A 21,387-nucleotide genomic window follows, 5' to 3' on the forward strand; every position below is an offset into this window, starting at 1 on the left:
TTTTCCTTGCCTAAAATCGTTGCTCAAAAACAAATCAGACAGTCATGTGCACATCCAGGTACAATCACCTACCCCATAAACATTCTAGGTCACATCCAGGTAACTCGCTACAGGCTGCTATTAAACAATGAACTTAGCCACGCCCAGAAGCATTGGAATCTGTGAGTGGGATGATGTGTAGGCGAGTCTTAAAACAAAATACACGAATGATTCATTCATTTCACTTCTCTCACAGCAATCGGATGCGTGCCTGTGTTCTTCTGCAGCGGAAATATAAGCCAAAGGTCAGCACGATTACTGTGCCTTTCATTTTAATCTATGGTTTGTTGTCATATATATATATATATTTAATTTCACATATATATTATTTGATATATTATTTTTAAACAATTTCATGCAGTTAAAAGTTTTATTGATCCACAACTTACGCGTGAGAGACTCAGATCATACACGATTGCATTGTTTCGCGGAGCTTTTGTTGTTCAATCAAACAGCAGGACATTCCAAAGTCAAAGTCAGATGACTGAATCTTTAGGAAAAGCTGTTTGGCTCTTTTTCCTCATGTGACCTGGGGGAAATAGACTGCCTTCTAATAAATTTCACCGATGCACTGACCTGCTAGGAGATCGCTTGCTTCTTTTAACGAACGACAACGTGTCTCACCTGGACACAGTGCAGATGTTATAGTCTTGTATTCGTGGTCGCATACAACTATTCACATTTAGCCTAGTTTGAAGTTTGTTTAAGAACTTGGGAATTTCCAGCAGCACAAAGCCTCCTTCAAAACCTGCTTCTCTCTCTTCCAGGACAACCATGATGATCTTGGCATTGCTGACACTTCTGCTGATCACAAGTGAGTATTTATTGAATCCTTCTAGACCCTTAAATGTAGCTCTATTCTAAAAACAAAAAACATTTAATATATAATATAGCATTAAAATTATAATTTATAATATGTATATATATATATATATATATATATATATATATATATATATATATATATATATATATATATATATTTATGAAAGAAATGTATAACTGTTTCTACTGTTTCTTATGAGAATCATATTTTTCTTCTTTTTAAAAAAAATAAATAAATAAATAAAATTGAAAAATTTGTAAATTAAGTATTTGTTATGATGACTATCTGTAACTGTTCTTGTAGATGGTTCTGCAGAGGAAGAAATGGTGGAAACTAAAGTGCATGGCTTCGTTGGACATGATGTACTTTTACCATGTAGCTGTTCCAATGAGCCTAAACTGGTATGGCAGAAAGATGACAGAGTAGTGAGTGTTTATCCAAAAGACAACCCTATACACCAGGACTACATGGACAGGACTGAAAACTTCCTGAGAACGGAGAAAACAAACTGCTCCCTTAAGATCCTCAACATCTCTTTTGCAGATGAAGGAGTGTACACCTGTTATCGTATATACAGTCTTAGCGCGATTGCCCGTTCAACAAAGTCACTAAAAGTTAATCTAACAGGTGAGTTATCTAAAATTGAATTTATTTATCCTAGCAGATCAGTAGTAATATCTTGAAAGGAAACAACAAGCCTCTTCCTGTTAAATACAATTTCAGTGTGCTTCTCTTTTCAAAGTGCTAGTCTGCTTAGCTGTAGTCTATTAGGACTGGTTAGATGATGACGCGTGAGGGGAAAAAAAGCAGCTAAAAAGCAGAACATTCATGACAACCAAAGGAAGTTGAATTTGTTGCCTGTGCCACTGCAGCAGAACCGAAAGTTATAGCCCCCAGAGAGTTGCCTTTCACAATATTAAAACAATGTTCTGACGTCATCTGTGGCACAACCAGCAGTAATAAAATAGCTTATCTATTGAATGGTATCAGAATAAGACTACAGAGCATAAAACAGTATAAACAAGGCTATAGGCACAGAGCCTGGTGTTGAGATTCCTCTAGAGCAGCAGTTCAATTATAATTTTAAGGCTAAATATAATCATTCAAGACTAAATAAAATAATTTTAAGACTTATTTGGGGCCCCCTTGGAAGTTTGCTGAGACCCAGAATAGACCCTGGCCCCCTGGTTGAGAACCACTGCTCTAGAACCTCTGCCTGTATGAATATTTTATATATAACAAGTTAGGCTTGTAATCTTTAATAAGTAATATTGTACTGATATTGATGACATTCTTGTCTCATATATTGCCCTTGTTTTCTACCAGTGTCTGAAATCGAATCCAGCCCTGAACATAATCTCTTCACTGGGGTCGAATCTGTCACTGCTGTCTCTATTAGTGTTCCCATACTGGCAGTACTACTACTCGCTGTTGTCGTGATTCTAACCCTACTGATCAAAAGACGACATCGGACAAACACGGTAAACAGTTTTTCTCTATATATTATGTTTTGTTTTAAACAATCTTGTGATGACATAAACGTCATAGCAAATACACGCTCTAAATTATTTAATTTGTTGTATTTATAAAATCTAAAGTAGCAGTAACAATAAAATAGGGGCCATTCAGACCAGAGGCCTGTTTCTTTTAAAAATGTGTTTCTCTATGTAAACATGCACTACTATACGGATGTCTTTGACATGTTGCGACGCTTCTGTTTATTCAGCATAATCTCATTACATGGGTCACATTTTTGAGATACCATGTCAAGTTGAAAACGCTTTTAAAAATGTGCTTCAGGACACCTGACAAGCATTTTTGTTCCATTCAATTTATCTGCTTTAAAATTCAAGAATGTGACCTTGAATGACAGCATTTGAGATTTGCCATAGTGCACTAACATTATGACCTCTTGATATACATTTCCAATATTAATATGTACATTGATTTAAATAAACCATATGTTTAAACTAAAACCTGTTCCTAAAGTGGCCATGTTCCTTTAATTGTGCTCATGGCAAAAGTAAATCTACACCAGTTGCTCGCTGAGGTCACATACTTTCAGAGCGGTGCTTCAGGTCCTGTGTTTGACATGATTATTCATAGTACCTGAAATATTTCTAAAAGCCTGATTTGTGTTTTCTTTTTTTCTTTTTTGCTATAGGACCCTGATTTACCGGCACAGCAACGTATGATCGAAAAAGTGTGATCTTGCTTGAAAGTATAATGGACTAAATTCTATGTTGTAATACAAGGTCCTTTACAACAACACAGACAATATGAGGCCTTAGCCCCAAAACAAATGTGTTTGTATGTGGGCGTTACAGAGTGGTGCGTTCTGCGTCGAGACGAACGTCGCAATGTGCAGTCTTCAGTTGTAGCACTGTTACTTAATTACCACTGAATACATTATAAATACACTGTGAATATACTTCCTGTGAGCATTACGGTTTGTAAGTTGACAAGGATCTCCTTGTAGGAATTGTCTTTATTCATTCTTTGAAGAACAGATGTAAGAGGTGGGGGACATGCAGTTTATATTTTGCCTATTCCTCTTTGATTTGAGACACTGGTGGTCTCATTCTTAAAGGCTTTTCAAATCACTGTATTTTATAGCTCATGTATATTGCAATGATTTAAGCACACACCATGTAAGCGTCTTTATATTTAGTCTTGTATGGGTTGTCTTCCACAGCCTGTGCTGATTTTAATTTATGTGGAAGAAATATGGCACTCCCTATGGGATATATTTGCTTTTTTTTACTCTACTAAATTTCATTTACTTTTAAATGAATTGTGCTTCAAACCTGCCGAGGCAATAAACCATCTACAAATGCGCTTTTCTGTTCTCTTTTCTGTTACTAAAGTTTTAGTACTTTTAGAAAAATACCACACATTCTGAATGAATTACAACTAAAGCTGGGCATATATTGCTGACAGAGGATTTTAGTCAAATATTCCAACTACAGCTTCAAACTCTCGGCTGTTGCGTAATGCTGCGGTTGTAATCTCATCCAGATTTCCAACTGCACTTGGAACAAAACAATGAACTTTTGTTCCTCGTTCCGAACTTTTTGAATTCTTTCCACTGGTTTGCTTTCAGTTTCTATATAACTGTGCATGGATGGACACATGACCTTGATTGAATGAAGAAGTCTGAATACACCAACTGCAATGAACAGATAAAGGCTTTTCTTTCGTGAGAACCTTTAATGCTTAAGCACAACAAGACGTTTAGATAACTTCCCCTGTCATTAAAATATAACCATTCAAAACAATTTTTTATTACTCGCATTTCGGAAGGCTTACAACCTGCTGGTTACTGTTGTGTTTGTGAGTGTTAATGATTATAAATATCTGCTCTAGTTCGTATTTGGACATTGATGGGCACTTCCTGGTTGTAATGAGGTCAAGAATTTACCTGGTATTCTCTAGTGGACCGTATCTTTACTGTAGATTGCTTCATCCTTAGTGTTCTTGCCAAATGAGATGTGTTTTCAGATTATTAAAAGTAGTCCAGTAAGGTCATTTATCTGAAACCTAACCCATATATTAGACTAATAGCTGTTTTTGTCATGCTGGGTGTGTTTGTTTGATTGAAAGAATGTGCATATTTTGGATTAAAAGCTTCTAGTAGAGGAAGTAGCTGCAGGTGGTTAAAGATGAGTGCCATAGCTCAGGTTACTTTTCCAACCTCAAAATAACTTTCATTACAAGATTATATTTTCCCACAATGTTTACAGTGAAATTAAAGATACAGTTCACCCTAATTCTTTCTTTATTTACTCACTCACATGTCATTGGGCTTGACGAAAAGATATGTTAGGGAGGATGTTTATGCCAAATGACCAAAACACCATAAAATACCATTGCACAAATATCTTGTGGGCTACATTCCGCATCTTTTGAAATCATATGATACATAGCCTTGTGTGAGGATCATACTGAAATTTTAAGACTTTTCTAATGCCGTTAGGGTGAGTAAATCATGGCAGAATTATCATTTGTAAGTGAACATTCCTTTCAAAGATTTACTTGTGGCACACCAGGAAGTACAGGCAGGCTTTGTAGTAGTTATTTTTAGGAATGATAAACTAAAATGAGGGTATGCCGTGTGGAAGCATTATCAAAACACATCTAAGATACAATTATCATTTGTAAAAACAAAAAACAAGCCATTCAGTCTTTTGCCCTCTTTTAAGCCATAAAATACCAAACATATTGACCTTTTAAAGCATGTTGATGAAGCGATAAAAGTTAATATTTGACTATAGTAAAGTTGAGTTGGCATGTATAACTCATTAACATTGTATATCTGCCTGGGGAAAAAAAGGCAGAAAAGATGATATTGTAGGTTCAATGTGTGTACATCATACACAGATTAACTGAAAAAAAAAAAAAAAAATTGTCAAGCTATTTCAAAACCTGTAAAACCTGTAAAAAAAAACCCTGTAAAATAATGGATTGAAGAAATTTTTGCAGTGCAAAGTAAAGCAAACATCTTGATTGAATTGAAGTTCAGTCAGTGCCTAAAGGAAAGAAATAACACTCTCTCTCCTCTGATTGTTTCGCTATGGAAAGTCCCATGCTGATGTCGGCGGAGAAGGACATTGTCATGTGATGATGTAATTTTTGCGCTACAGTCAAATGCAACACATGACCAAATCAAAAACTATACCTATTATGTTTTCCCATATAAATTTACTTTTCTGCTTCCTGTTTATTGTAATGTCACATTTTTCTTTAAGTTGCTTAATCCATCTTTTCATTCTTAGGCCTGCAAAGTGTACAAACACAAACATGATATTCCTGTGATAAATGATCAGTTTGAAGTAAGTCTTTTCATTATGTCAGATAAACAATGAGAAGTCGATCATGTATCTACTTTCAAAAGATTTCATAATACTCGAGTCTCCAGGAAGCTGGACAGGAAAGTTTGTGTATGTGAGAGAGATTGTGATCCTGGAAGTTTCTGTAAAACAAGCTGTGTAACATTTTATAACAACTTGAAAGCAAAGAATTTTGGCACCAAAGCATAATTGTTGTGCACTTTAGTTTTCTTCATCTTTAATGATCACATTTTATATAACATACTGTAATTCCAGAACTCAAAACAACTTCTCCTGTCCAAAATTAGCATTTGCTGAAACTGAACTGAAAAAGGTTATTTAAGATCTTCCACAACTTTGTGATCTTATAGAGTTAGATTTACATTTATTCATTTGGCTGACACTTTCATTCAAAGCGACATGTAAAATCCAAGATGCACAAGCATGTCCATGATGAATATTAGCTGAAAAAGCACTTGCACCCCCTACGTCATGGTGAAAAACTAAGAGGGAAGTACGATAGATGCAACTATTTCTTAGAACTTACTGGAACTAATTCCTTAAATGTTTTTCAACCGAACAGTCAGCACAAAATAGAGCCAATAAGTTCCATATTATGTTTATAAGAACAGTTGAGCAATCTGAGGAACCAAAATGGTGCCTGGTTCTTGCTTAGCACACATATCTGAAAGGTCAGATATTTAGAACACTGGATCATATTTATATAGACTTAACCGAGCAGCGGATAAGGCCTGATTTAATTTGAACATAGGCCTTGTATTAATATTCAGCAGAGATATACTGTACTCTACGTATGTATATTTCAGTTACTCTAAAGGTCGTAAGTATAGCATGCATTGCTGTGCGAGACGTACTTTCTCCTCTTTCTCAGTCCGCCTCTAAGGGTCTCTCTAAGACCTGGAAATCCTCAGCCTGAATCCACCACTCAAAGGAAGCAAAGGGGGAATCAAGCCATTATGTGTTTGGATGATATATATATATAAAATACCTGTCCGGACCACTGTTGTCAAAGATGATTGACAGTTAGCATACAGTTTGGATTGGTGGTATGGTTCTATTATGGGCAAGACCTCCCTGCCCATCCATAAAGCCTAGCATGGATAAAAGCAAGGAGAGTTGCAATAACCCCCCTTAGACTAAACAGAACAGAACCAATATAATGTACTGCTGATATCATTACTGTTCTTAATGACAATAATTTCATGTAACAACAACTGATTCTGATTAAAGTGTTTTCACTCACTGTCACAAGAAGAACATTCCAAATCACTTTCCTTCAGAGAAGATCATACTTGACTTATTTAATGAGAATTGTTTAAAAAAAAAAAAAAATTCACGGTTCATCAAAGGTATTCTGGACTTTTTTTTTTATCTGTTCTTCACAGCCATCCATCTGTAACCCATTGTGCAAGATCCCTTTTAAATTCAACTGCCTCATACATCATTTTTGACAAGCTGAGGTGAAATATAATTTCTGAATATGAGTCACGTTCCCTCAAAAGACACCTGTGAAAATGCAAATACAGGGCTGTTTATGCATTTGAACTCCAGTCAAATCACTTTAATTCTGATGACGTCATAATCTTGATTTTTAAAATTTATTTTTAATAGTTTCTCAAGCAGTAAGTTGTTTGGACATGACATCATTGCTGTGGCACGAAATGCAGCTGGAGGGCAGGGAATGATTTTTATATATAGGAATCCTTTCAGAAACTCAAAATTCCTGTTGTGGTTCATTTATGGTTGCCCAAATCTACGAAACCGAGAAACCACAAGGAGCTTTTATCGTTTATGTAACTTATATATCGTTTTTTAACTTTTTTAATAGCGCCTTGCGTCTGCTGATACTGAAATGAATATGGATACCTGTATACCTTTTTTTGTTTTTGACTTGGTTAAATATTCACATTCTTCATGGTATCTTTTCAAGGAAGAGAAGATATTTTATCATTATCATTTGGTGTTTTCACATTCTCTATATCTCTATTACCTTTCAGTTGAGTAGAAAATCTCTTGTCCTCATAACATAAGGATCACGTCCAACATATGTTGTGATTTTCTTTTTATACCTTTCTAAACCAGCACAGTACAGACTTTTGTCCATCTCTTCCATTCTAATTTTCACTGCTCGCCCTCCACCTGAATTTCGCGCGTCACCAGAACCACGTGATTGCCACGTAATTATAATATACAGTCAAACCAAAATTTATTCAGACACCTTGAACATTTCATTCATTAATACAGTTTATTTACTATAGATTAAAAAAATGGTAATAATATAAGATCTCAGAGTTAAACTGTGTCAAAAAAAATTAATCTACACTTAAGCACTTAAAACATGGTCAGGTCAAAGTGTCTGAACAATTTTTGGTTCCAAATTTTTATCAATTTTACTGGTAGTCCACTGTATGAAGAATTTTTGGGTATAATATGTCACAGTTTACTTTATTTTGCTATCCTCACTTACATAAATGAACTATAGTGTCCTGTACCCACTAGTAAAAATATATCAAAAATATCAAAAAATGTCTGAATAATTTTAACTGTATAAACTGAGTTTACATTTTAAACATAAGAAGGTCAGGCTACTACTATATGCAGTGGAAGGTCTCATAGTAGCTTGAAGCCACAATGAACCTTGAACCAAAAAGAGACATTTTGATAAGGCGATCATCTGTAACAATGGATACAGTGGTGCACCTCAAGCCATCTGATTCATTCACAAAGAATAGTGGAGCCAATTCACAACTCACCAAACAATGTTCCTCTGCAACTGACTTCTATTTTATGCTTCAATTGCTAGAGCGGCATAAATTACATTGTTCAGCTTTAAAATTGTCGTCTATGCAGCTTTAAAATGGTTCGAGAGTTGGACTAACCCAAAGGTCGTGGGTTTGAGTCTCAGTACCGGCAAGAAATGTAGGTGGAGGGAGTGAATGATCAGCACTCTCTTCCACTCTCATTACCCACAACTGAGGTGCCCTTGAGGAAGGCACCTAACCCCCAATCACTCCCCGGGCGCCAGGGCAATAATGGTCGCCCGCTGCTCTGGGTGTGTGTGTATGTGTTCAATGCTCACTGCTGTGTGTGTGCACTTGATTGGATGAAATGCAGAGCACAAATTCCGAGTATGGGACACCATACTTGGCTAGATGTCACGTCACTTTCACTTTAACTTTTAAAACCGCAGCTCTATGTGTGAGCCACAAGAAAAGCAGAGCCACATCTCATGTTTGAAGCAGATGAATTTAATTAATTAAAAACTGTCACATGGATGTTTGAACATGGCGTCCTTTGGCACACTAGGCACCGGCTTGCCCTTGTGTCATACTCAACTCATCAGGGGCTGTATTGTGTCTGCTGAGGGGCACCGCTGCCAGCTGCCCATGCCACGTTTGCCTCATTACTCGAGTGCTTAACATACAATGCGAGAATCAAGAATGGCCCTGGCTCTGCACAGAAATGTGCATTATCTGTTTTCAGTCTTAGAGACAATTGCTTTCTCATCCTTATGGGAACTATGCTGATGTAAACCAATTAAGTCAGTGTGGAGTACGCAACCTTTCACCTGTCACTATTCATTTTCATTTGTAAGTTTGCTTTCAGCAAATGCTTGTGGTAATTGGAAAGTACTGAAAGGTGTTGGATACTACTTCAAGAGCAAGAGTGTAAACCTGATATTTCTCTACTGTGGTTTCAAGCCATCTGACTGAATAATTATAGGCATTCTTTGAAAGTCAAATACCTTAAAAACCTTGTCAATATGTAAACTGTTTCTTCCAAAATGCGTGAATATCTCGGGTATTGAAAGTTAATTGCCTTTAATCCTCTGCCACCCACACAAGAACAAGAAGAAGTGAAAACAGTAACAAACTGGAACAAATATGATCACTTTCATGAAGCAAATTTAAGTTTTGCCTCTTTGTCGCCATCTCTGTTTGAAACCTGCAATTGCAGTTATTTGCGGAGTTATCGTCTTTACATGGGTTGTGTATCGGCAGGGCTCCTCAGTGCGGATGAATCTAATGTTTGCTGTCAGTCACCATATCGGTGTGGATACTGTACCTCAAAATCACAGATACTACGTCTCGGAAGTATGACCAAAATAAGAATTTTCACCGGAAAATGTCATCTGAAGGAGTAAGTAACAAATCTGCCACTTTTGTTTTGACCAACTGAGAAAAAAAAGCATAACAATAAATTGCACTGGCAATGGTAATTAAATCTAACGATCGCTTAGCTCAGATCACTTCAAATCGGGCAAATAGACGTGGCGTAATAACGCAAAGACGAATGACTGCATGCTCGAATTTCCCATGGAAACCCACCACTACCACCCACATTATAAAACATTATTACAAGCTTACTGTTGTGAATCAGGCTAAGGTTAAGAACACAGGCTGGTTATGTGCTTGCTCAAAAATTGAGCCAAATAAGTTATGGACTGCAGCTTTAAGATAGGCCTATTTGACAGAATTATAACCCAATATCACAAGCCACAAAAGATGTATATACAAGTTAGACATTGCGCCAGTATATTATAAAAGTGATGACCACTTTCTTGAGAAATTCTTCCTTCCTTCCTTCAGTTCAACGGTATATGAAACTAAAGTGGGTAAATGATCTGTTATTCCATCTCCTGAAGTGAAAATGCTGTTTTTGATAACATCATTAGAAAAACATTCTGGAAAATCTCTCTATTTGTGACAGGTTTTGAGGTAAGCAATTTAATTAGTACATATGGTGTACTGGTACTGTATATGCAGAAAAATCTTTGTTGGAATGGCCTAGAATGACTAAAAGATCTATAGATGTTGGCAAGCAGATGTGGTTTACATAGAAGGCTTTCATAGTTTAACGGAAGGCTTCAGGATCTTGTCTTTGTCGTGTTGAAAGCATCAGGTTGCATGAAATGTTGAAGGTGAAACTAAATAGTTCTCATTACTGTGTTATGAAAAATCTGCAGTATATTATTTCACAGTAAAAATGATGTGCTATACTTAAAAAAAATGATGGTAACAATATTAGACATGAAATGTTTGAGTAGCTTTTATACCTTGATTTCTTTAATGGAATCTACCTGAATAAATCATGTAAAATATCCTTTATTATCATTATCCTTATTATTAGTCTATGACAAAATGAATTTAACATTTTAGTTAAAAGTGTTTCTTTATTAAATGTGTGACACTGAGAGAACAGAAATGATATTTGTACGGTAATACTGTACTATTAAAAGACTATATGCTGTTAGCATAGCACAAACTTGATACTGTACTTGTATTAACAATGCTATCGCTTATTGAACAAAGATACATGCTTCATAGTATTAGTACATGCAATTATCCACAACCTAACCTATAAGCTCTACTCTTCTGCACAATGGTAACTACCAAAATGTCAAAACAACAGAAACTCTTTCAAATGTCAAACATAACATTAAAAATGAACAGGTGTTTCCCTTCACTCAAAAACACATAAAACAACACTAATGTCAATATTTACTCTCAATTTCCAGCCATATGCAAAGCATGTTGGTGGTGTCTCTAAATAAAACCGCATAACTGAACTAATTCTCTTAAAATAAATAGGTAGCCTTCTTAATTTTATCAGCTTAATCAATTCCTTAATTCAAGCCTCAAAACTGCTTATTTTCCTTAAAAATGAAGAAAATGTATCTCTTGGTTTTTGTGTACTTCACTCTTCCAGATTACCCCCATGATTTATTGATATTTTTGGGCCCACATAGATCCATTACAGTTGCACTTAAGATTTTGATCAGAAGTTACAGTTCAGAAAGTTTGCCCTTATTTTTTTTTTTTTAATCAGGATGTCAGTGTCATCTAACTTCTGTTAAAGTGTGCTGATTCTGGTGATATATTCTTTAAGTACTATACTGTTCTTAAGTTTACATTGTACTAAAACTGAAAGGTTACATTACTTTTTAAACTGCAAAGTTCATTTTATAATTTCACCCTCTCTTTCAGAAATATAACGATTCTTTACGTCTCTTGGTGGTTACAAGTCAACATACCAGTGACACTGAAACAAACAAAACAACAACAAGGGAAAAAAAAAAAAGAAATCTGAGTAAGAGCATTAGAACCGATTAGACAAATGACACTGATACTCCTCACCCTCTCTACTACAAAAGAAAATTGTGTAATATGCAGTTAGTGTGTAGGTGTATTTTTGGTATCGGTTCTAGTTATTTACATCTTCACTTGCTTATATATATAGTGCATGCAAATATTTGCTGTCCGTCAAGATTTGATGTCCACTGTTTAGTTTTTCCCCTAAGTGCTCATTGCATCAGCCTGGTACCTTGTAAACAACTTTGTTACCAGGCGGACCGGTTCACCCCAGAAAACATGGTGCAATGGTTTGGTGAGTACAAGCCATCAGATAAAATCAGGACTGCCAATTTTTGGACAATGCCTGCCAGTTTTGTGTGCATTAAACAGTCAGTGAATAGACTGTGGGCAGTCTGTGGCTTGCCATCTGAAGCATGAGACTGGATAAAACATAAAATTGGACAAAATGCAATCTTGGCTGGGCTTCACATTAAATTTGTTTCATATTTTATTAGGTTAAGCCTCTGCTATTTCATCCCTAGGACATAAAAGTCTTGGTTTGATACAAACTCAATTGAAAATGTGGAAAAATAACGACTTTTCTCATTAAACAAACAAATAAAACTTAAATAAAAGTGAATTAATTCCCCTTTAAAAGTTAATTTCATTTTCACAGCTCACTCTAGCCGGTTTTATTTGAATACAGACGACTATATATGAGGGTAAGACATCTCATTTTGTTGAGCCATTTCATTCCGGATAGATATATTCTGCTCCTCATTTTTTGCTCTGGAAGATATTTGCATGAAAATGCAAGAGCCTGGTTTTATAGATGAATGAATGAAGAACAGTATTAAAAGAACATCATGTTACCATTCCACACCCTTTCAATATGTCCTATCATGTTATGATTACATCACCCAGTTCTGCAAGATTTATTTGAGCTATTTCTTTGGTTATTTTCATGTGAAACTACAATTATTACTCTAATATTAATTGGATGAAAGTGTGCAACAGCTTCATCTTCATAATGTCTCTAGGTTCTTTATACATGTTTGGTTCATTTCAAACTCAGAAGTTCACAGAATGCCACATATCAGAATACACTTCTGTGACCTCAGGATGTTCTGTTCAAACAGATATCTTTCATTGACGCAGAACTCTCTCACTCTTTTGTTAAGACATCAAAATGTAACTTGAGAGAAACCTTGCCTATGGCAATCTTGTTTTATTCATGCAGACTTTAACTCATTAACTTTTTAAACTTTTTGTTTAATGTTGAAAAGATTTTTTTTATTTTTTATATATATTTTATTTATTAATTTATTGTTAATCATAGTTACCAGTTTGGCCTTGGGACAACCTTATGTAACTTTAATATCAGTTTACTGTAAACTAAACAACTTCAGACGGATTGCCTGAGGGTCAGTGCTATAATTCAAGAAAGACATTTCCCTGCAGACAGCATTCTCTTATGTAAACCATTGTGCATTGTTAAAATCAGGATGGAAAGTCAGCTGAACACATGTGGCTTCGGTCTGCACTGGTCTGCGTAATGAGTTTTGCGTAATGAGTTTTGCGTACAACGCTCACAAGACTTGTACTGTAATGAAAGTATCCACAATAGGAAGTGACCTGAGGTTTAGGAACAGAGTTCAGCTACTCACAAATCATAACTTCAGAGTAAAGTCCTGGCTGTAAATGAAATGTTGAAATGAAATGTATGAAATGAAATGGTTAGTTCCTATCCTTGATTCTGATTGGTCAATAGCTGTGTTTTATTCACGATAAACCACGACTATGACCACTTCTCCCAATGGTTCTGTGTATCACTACACTGCATTCAGATTTAGCATTTTCCTTCAGGTCAGGCCTATGTTCATAATAAAAAAATCTGTTTAAATGTCCGATGTATTATGTTGTCCTTTTAACAGTTGAGGGGTTTTCCCATGACTGACAGCACTAGTCAAAGCATTTGTCAGTTGCGTCTTGTTCAGTGTTCACAACAATTCTGTCTTTTCAATGTAAAATATGTCTTTGCTACTGACTGACACACTCATAAAGACAGTCTTTGCTGCCATCTAATGGCATAATAATGTAAGTTCTGTTGCTGTTCACTGCCAGGGACTATTTTTTTTCCGAAGGAAGGAAGGGTTTTAGTGAAAGTTTACTTCATTAAGTTTTATTGATATATATTTTTGGCTTTAATATTTGTATTGTGTGGTAACCGTTTTATAAAAACAATAAGGTACTCGAGGCTAGTGCTGTATCGTGAATAAGTCATGGCTGAAGGGGTTACAGGCACTCTGCTTCGCTATACATATTCACGATACAGCATACATATAGATACAGCAGCCTCTTGTACCTTATTGCTTTTATATATATATATATATATATATATATATATATATATATGTTAGGACAGGGTTAGACATTGTTTGCCTTCCGCATTGGCCTTCTCATGTTTCACCTTGAATGACTGTAGGTCTAGCAAAGAATGTGGAGGTTTGTTTAGACTTCTGTTTTCACAACAAACCGCATGATCTGCAAACTCCAGAAACCCTTTAGAAAATGTCTTTAATCAAATGTTTACTTTTTAAGCTTTTGAAAATAAATTTTGGAGCCGGGTTATGTAACATAATTCCACAGAGCTTTCCCAGAGGATATTGCAGTATGAACGGCTTAAATGAAGAGACTGTAGGCAATTTACTTAATTAAAATAAGCTAATGCAATACAATTCTTAAGCATTTTGTCACAACTTATTTATTTTATTGCATGCAATCCATTTTAATTTGTAAAACAGATGTTTACTTAATCCATTTGTGTTGGTACCAAATGAATCATTTCTGTCAGAATTAGTTTATCATTGCTAAAACCAGTCATGAAAAGCATGCTAGAGAAAGGAAAAGAGTTTTGGGGGTTACCATTGAGGAGCTTACCATTACAAAAAAAAAAAAAAAAAAAAAAAAGAAAAGAAAAGAAAAAAGTAACACTTTATTTGAGGGTCTTTTAACTAGTTGCTTATTAGCTTGCATATTACTAGAATATTGGCTATTTATTACTTATTAAGCACATATTAATACCTTACATTCTCAGTCCTACACCTAAACTTAACAAATACCTTACTAACTATTAATAAGCAGTAAATTAGATAACTATAATTTTAGTTAATTAGCATAAACTAATAATGTAGTATAACTTTTATACTAAAGTTTTACATTTTATAAAGTATTATAATTATAATTATAAAGTAATTTTTTTGTACTTAACAGATATACTCGTCACAAAATTAAACTAAGTAGCCTATATGTACTGACAAATATACAAAAAGGGACATTAGGCCTATACTTGTACTTAATCTTTGATATACTTAAGTATACTTTTAAATTGATACTTTATTAAGTATACTTTACTATTATTATTGTAGTAGTTGTTATTATTCTTTTGACAAAGTACCCTAAATACTTTTAGCATAAACTATAAGTATGATGTTAATGTCGCGTAAAGAACAACGGATGCAATTGCAAGTTAATCTCTTTAATAAGAGCTTCACACACAGATGGTCAGTCACAGGTAAGACACAACGAACGCAGCAGGAGAGTGGTGACGCAGGGACCTCGATGGGCGATGAGAGTCCTGATGAATGGTGACTGGTGAAGTGTGTCCGTGAAACTGTGCCGAGTGAATCCGTGGGTGAAATCCAGAGAACGATCCAACGAGGAAACAGGAAACAGGAAACAATGACGAGAAATCCAATCCAAGGAACATACAAACATGGGACACTAACACCAGGGGCCTGATGTATAAACGTTGCGTACGCACAAAATGGGCATAAATAAGTGCGCACCGTAAGGATGCTCTTGACCGTGCGTACGCACTCTTTTAGAAGAGTATGTGTTTTGGCGACACCAACTGGCCCAAATAGCAATAACTATTTAAAATGAAAAACTTCTAAATTATCCTATTACATCACCCAATAAATCAAATTGCATCAACCTGAATTATCATTATCAGCATTCTTAACCAGGTGCAAATACTTTGAATTTACTAATTTTTCAGGGGAGACAAAAGTGATATGAATTGAGATAGTAGATGTGCTACTTTCGATCACTTTTCCAGTGACACGCTGTTTTAATGACAGCGAGGAGCGCTGGGAGCACAATAATTCCTCTTTAAACCACACTGCAGATGTTATGACAAAATATTTTTTCGAGAATAACGATCAGTGATGCACACTTAACTTAGATATTATGGAAGACACTGCTGGATTCGGTGGTCGAACGGTCCGTTGTCCAGTTTGAATAGGTCCAATAATATCTTACTGTACAGCCACAGCTGCAGGAGGTGTTCGTGTGAAGGATCTTCAAATAATTACCATTTGAAGGATATCATTTGAGGAAAACGGTAAGATTTGCATGTTTTCTTTTAAAAATACTTTGTCAGTGACGCGCCGTTTCAGACAATTGTATTTACACTGCAATAAATAAGTGCCTATAAATAATAGCCTATAAACTTCCTAAAAGATATGTTCACCTTATCAGCAAAACTGCATAAATTTGATTTGAATTGTTTAAAACTATTCAAATACTATCTGGCCAGTAGTGGAAATGAATGAATCATCTCTATTCTAAAACCTTTATCTGAAGTATTTTATACAATTTTGTTTTTATGGATATTTTGATATATTTATTCTAAAACAAAGAGGATATTAGATGATCTTTATCAATATAATGTGTGGCACAAATTCCATTTATAGTCCATATCTAATATGTAACGCCTGGATGGATCCGTTCAGAGTCAATAAACTTTGGAGTTTTCAGAACGCTTTTAACCTGGTGAACTTTGTTTATAAATCACTAAATCGGCGCCGGACGGCTGTGACTTTCGGCAGGTTTGTGGGCCTGCGATGGTAAACAGAAAAGTCCAACTTCCTCACTTTGGTGACTTCAAAAGGAGCACCCCCCCCAGAGACTGACCAGATCCACATTCCAACACCCCACACACACAGGGACACACAAAAACACACACACAGACACATACAGAAACTCACAAACATACATTTTTGACTGTATATGTAAAATACAAATTATGCCAACATATACCCATCCTGTATTTTGAAGCGTATGCATGTTTCCTAGTGTTTAAAGGAGTGTATTTGTGCTAGTGTGCATGGTAATAGTGGAATTCTGTCTGTAAACCATAACTTCTTCCCTATGCCTTTCCGACCTATCGAGTTTGATCTCGTTTTAAAGCTCCGGACATGAGCTATTCATTGAGACATGTCACAAAACGGACAAATGCATTTTTCTATGTGTCTAATGATCCTGTGAAGAACGTACTACATCTCGAAATCCGATCTGCTAGCCATTAAGTATGCAAATTCAGCTAGGAGACCAAACAAAGCAACTTTGCCCGCCAAATAGTGCTGCGCATCTATTGGTCGCTACAATTCAGGTGGTGTGTTAGCTTGGGTTTCCATAAAGACAACGACACACACCTTCACTGGCTCTCCTCTTCTTCTTCTCCTTTGTCTCCCGACTGACTCACGAGCACCTCGTGCACAGACGCCTCAGGTGACCGCGCTTCCCAACTACGCGCGCAGCTCGGGAGGACCACTTCTTTAGACTCTCTCTCTCTTCGGCTAAGTTACTTAAGCTTAAACCTCTTTTGAAAACCCCGCCGGAGAAACCCTCTCTGAAAGGACCAACCCAGCCAGGCGCATTGAAAGTGCTACACACGGACTTGAACCAATAAGCAAGTATTATCATTTATCTGAATTTGTCTAAAATGATTTCTGTGCTGGCTCTCTCTCAAAAAGATTTAACAAAGAATTTGCCATCCTTTGATCATCTTTCTTTCCATGTCTTTTCTTCATTTTCACTCTTGTGTATATATATGTGTATACCTTCTGTATATATTTTAGACGTATAATCTCAGTCATAGCTGCATATATTAAACACTTAATTCATGCTCGATTGTTCTGTTCGTTCTTTCAACTGAAGACCAAGTCACTTTAACGTTTTTCGATCACTTTATGCTTTAGTTATTTTCATGGCCAGAGAATAACTCTGTTTATAATATTCTGTGAGGGACTTAGTTTGCTGGACAAACGAACAGTTTCTCTTAATAATTATTAAACCAGAACTAATCATATATGTAATTGATTATAATTCGTTGTAATTGATTCACAATATATGTTTAATTCCCCGTTGGGTCGATATATGAATCATAATTTATTCATAACCTTATGAATTATTATATTCATATTTCATCCATAAATTTAGTAATAACCGCTACATTCGTTACAAATATTTTCCAATGTCTTGTACCTTTGACGGTGTTAACCGTGGTGTCACGTGGATGGGAACATGTATGGAAATGATATGCAGATGAGGTTATGCATAGTAAAACTAGGCGTCGTAAGCTCCATATATGGTGATTTCGGGGAGGAGACGGGGTGGAGATGCACGTACGCACAATCTTCTGCTGACTGGGATTTATAAAGGGATTTGTGCGCAGGTTCTGGCGTACACATGGTTTTATAAATCTGATTTTTTTTGTGCGTACGCAGAATCTAGCTTTTGCGCGTACGTACACTTTTAGTAGGGATCCTACGCACAGTTTTATAAATGAGACCCTTGGGCTCCAAACAACGATCTGACAAACATGAGACGAAAGACAAGGCGTTATATAGGCAGGTGTAATTGCGAACAGCTGCCGCTGATCAGATAATCTGCGGCGACTCCCAGCAACTTCAACAGCTTCGAGCTCCCACTTCAAACGCTGGAACGTCAAGAATCTGCTAACGCTAAGCCTCATGGAGCGGAGGGCCAGTTGGCCAGTACAGCGGACACGGTCGGCTCCTCTTTAGATCCTGAACTCATGCAGGTAGGGAGAGCTTGGCTTTCCCGGGAGGAGAGAGAGAGGCGGAGATCCCAAGGCTTATGCCTCTACTGCGGAGCATCAGGTCACTTCCTCAGGTCTTGCCCAGTAAAAGATCAAGCCCGGTAGTAAATCTGAGGCTACTATCGGGTGGGATCTCCGCCGAGAAGTCCTCACCATCCACCCTCCTCCCAGTAAGACTGAGATGGGCGACTCACAACATCACCTGCCAGGCACTCATCGACTCCGGGGCTGAGGGGAACTTCATGGACACCAACTTTGCACGACTGAATAGTTTACCCATCACCCCACTCACCCGCCTGATCACTGTTGACTTCCCAGCATCTCTCACTCTACGGACTACGTTACTCTCATCTCCTCTGGCAAGCACAATGAAGACATTCAATTTCTCCTCATGGACTCACCTCAGGCACCTGTCGTTCTCGGACACCCCTGGCTCACCAAACACAACCCTCGGATTGACTGGCAGCAGCACACCATCACCGAGTGGAGCACTCTATGTCACAGGTCTTGTCTGTTGTCTGCTTGTCCCACTGTGTCTGTTTCTGTGTTACAGGAGGAGGTGGTGGATTTGTCTAACGTGCCCGCAGAGTATCAAGACCTGAAGGAAGTGTTCAGTAAGTCCCGGGCTGCTTCTCTCCCTCCGCATCGTCCCTATGACTGTGCCATAGATTTAGTACCCGGTAAGTCTCTGCCTAAAGGCAAATTATACTCTCTGTCTGCTCCCGAGAGGGAGGCCATGGAGAAATATATTTCTGATTCTCTGGCAGCGAAATTCATCCGCCCTTCCTCTTCTCCAGCGGGGGCGGGGTTCTTTTTTGTGGGGAAGAAGGATGGCTCTCTGCGACCTTGCATTGATTACCGAGGGCTGAACAACATCACGGTAAAGAATACTTATCGTTTGCCGTTGATGTCTTCAGCCTTTGAGAGGTTGCAGGGAGCATCCGTTTTCACTAAATTGGACTTAAGGAACGCTTATCATTTGGTTCGCATCAGGAAGGGTGATGAATGGAAGACCGCGTTTAACACCCCCAGAGGGCACTTTGAATACTTGGTCATGCCCTTCGGGCTGTCCAACTCTCCAGCGGTCTTCCAGGCACTCGTCAATGACGTGTTGAGAGATATGGTCAGATCGTTCTGTCACGTAAAGAACAACGGATGCAATTGCAAGTTAATCTCTTTAATAAGAGCTTCACACACAGATGGTCAGTCACAAGTAAGACACAACGAACGCAGCAGGAGAGTGGTGACGCAGGGACCTCGATGGGCGATGAGAGTCCTGATGAATGGTGACTGGTGAAGTGTGTCCGTGAAACTGTGCCGAGTGAATCCGTGGGTGAAATCCAGAGAACGATCCAACGAGGAAACAGGAAACAGGAAACAATGACGAGAAATCCAATCCAAGGGACATACAAACACGAGCAAACACGGGGCACTAACACCAGGGCTCCAAACAACGATCTGACAAACATGAGACGAAAGACAAGGCGTTATATAGGCAGGTGTAATTGCGAACAGCTGCCGCTGATCAGATAATCAGCAGCGACGCCCACACAAACAATCAGGTGACACACCACAGAACCACACAGACACCAGAATGAGACAGCGGATTCATGAACCGTGACAGTTAAGCCATACTAATAGTCACACTTAAAGAAGGCCTACAAATATATTTTAAGTATAAAAACTATTAAACTAGTAGTTTGAGACGAGTACACTTTAAAGTGTACTGTCATAAATTAAAACGTTGGCTAGAAGTATATAGCTGGTAAACTAACAGTATAGATTTAAGTTTAGTGTAAGCTGAGTTCACAGTATAGTTGCAATACAAAAGAAAAACTTGGATGTAAACTAGTTGTTTACTCAAAGTTTACCCCTGTTACACTTAATACTTTTATAAATTACAAAGTGGACCAATTTAGTCACAAAAAGTATTGAATTTATGCACTTACAAGTATACTTGTACATTGATTTTAGTATACTTCCTATATAATGTATAATTGGAAAATGTACTTGAACTTTACTTAAGTTTACTTAAATTGAACTTGAAGTATACCTCTATTTTGTAAGGGTATGCTAAAATTGAGAACGGTTAGGCCTACATGAAGGGTCACTGTGAAAATGCATGTGTAGTAACCTGTTTTTTCTTCTTTGTTCATGCTGCTAACACCATATGTTACATAAGATGGGAATTTTTAAAAAAAGATATTTTTAGCTTGCTAATGTTCAATGTGTTATTTGCTTGCTAGTAGTTAAATGCAAGATATTCAGTCAAGTAACATTCGACGTGTCTAATTTAATTGTGTTTTACTCAATTCAGTTAGATTCCCATTCTTTCAAGTTATTTGAGTAGATTTCACAATTTAATTTAATGTCAAGAAAACCCATTTCCAGAGTATACAGCCACAGTCCACAACTGAATTAAGCTTACCCCAAGAATCATATTTTGAGCATGTATGGGAACAAGATGGAGAAATAAGTTTATGATGGGCAGGAATAAAGTCAAACATCATATTGGTCACAAACATTTTGGTGGGAACCTGTCTCTGCAGGTAAACATTATAACTGAGGCGTTCATAGGCCTTATAATCATCACAATACAATAAAAAATGACCACAAATTTTAGTGTCACCATCTATATTTACAGTAAAATGTGGGTTCGACACTATTTTAAGTTGTAAAGTTTAGCACAGT

The 21,387-nt window shown here is 36.9% G+C and overlaps 1 protein-coding gene across 1 annotated transcript; it reads left to right on the forward strand.

Annotated features, from left to right (window-relative positions):
* Positions 1-152: 152 nt before the first annotated feature.
* On the forward strand, positions 153-3,703 carry si:dkey-192g7.3 (nectin-1). Its single transcript, XM_048193486.1, has 5 exons — positions 153-284; positions 807-853; positions 1,169-1,492; positions 2,192-2,346; positions 3,030-3,703. Exons 2-5 carry the CDS (start codon positions 814-816, stop codon positions 3,072-3,074), a joined length of 564 nt encoding a protein of 187 aa, XP_048049443.1. The 5' UTR covers positions 153-284; positions 807-813; the 3' UTR covers positions 3,075-3,703.
* Positions 3,704-21,387: the final 17,684 nt, after the last annotated feature.

The sequence above is a fragment of the Megalobrama amblycephala genome, linkage group LG6 (genome assembly GCF_018812025.1).
Source record: "Megalobrama amblycephala isolate DHTTF-2021 linkage group LG6, ASM1881202v1, whole genome shotgun sequence".
In the NCBI taxonomy this organism is placed as follows: Eukaryota; Metazoa; Chordata; class Actinopteri; order Cypriniformes; family Xenocyprididae; genus Megalobrama; species Megalobrama amblycephala.

Coding starts and splice junctions, on each gene's coding strand:
- si:dkey-192g7.3 (XM_048193486.1), top strand. CDS start 814: ATGATGATCTTGGCATTGCTGACACTTCTGCTGATCACAA. Junction 854..1,168: donor GACACTTCTGCTGATCACAA/GTGAGTATTTAT, acceptor CTGTTCTTGTAG/ATGGTTCTGCAGAGGAAGAA. Junction 2,347..3,029: donor GACGACATCGGACAAACACG/GTAAACAGTTTT, acceptor TTTTTGCTATAG/GACCCTGATTTACCGGCACA.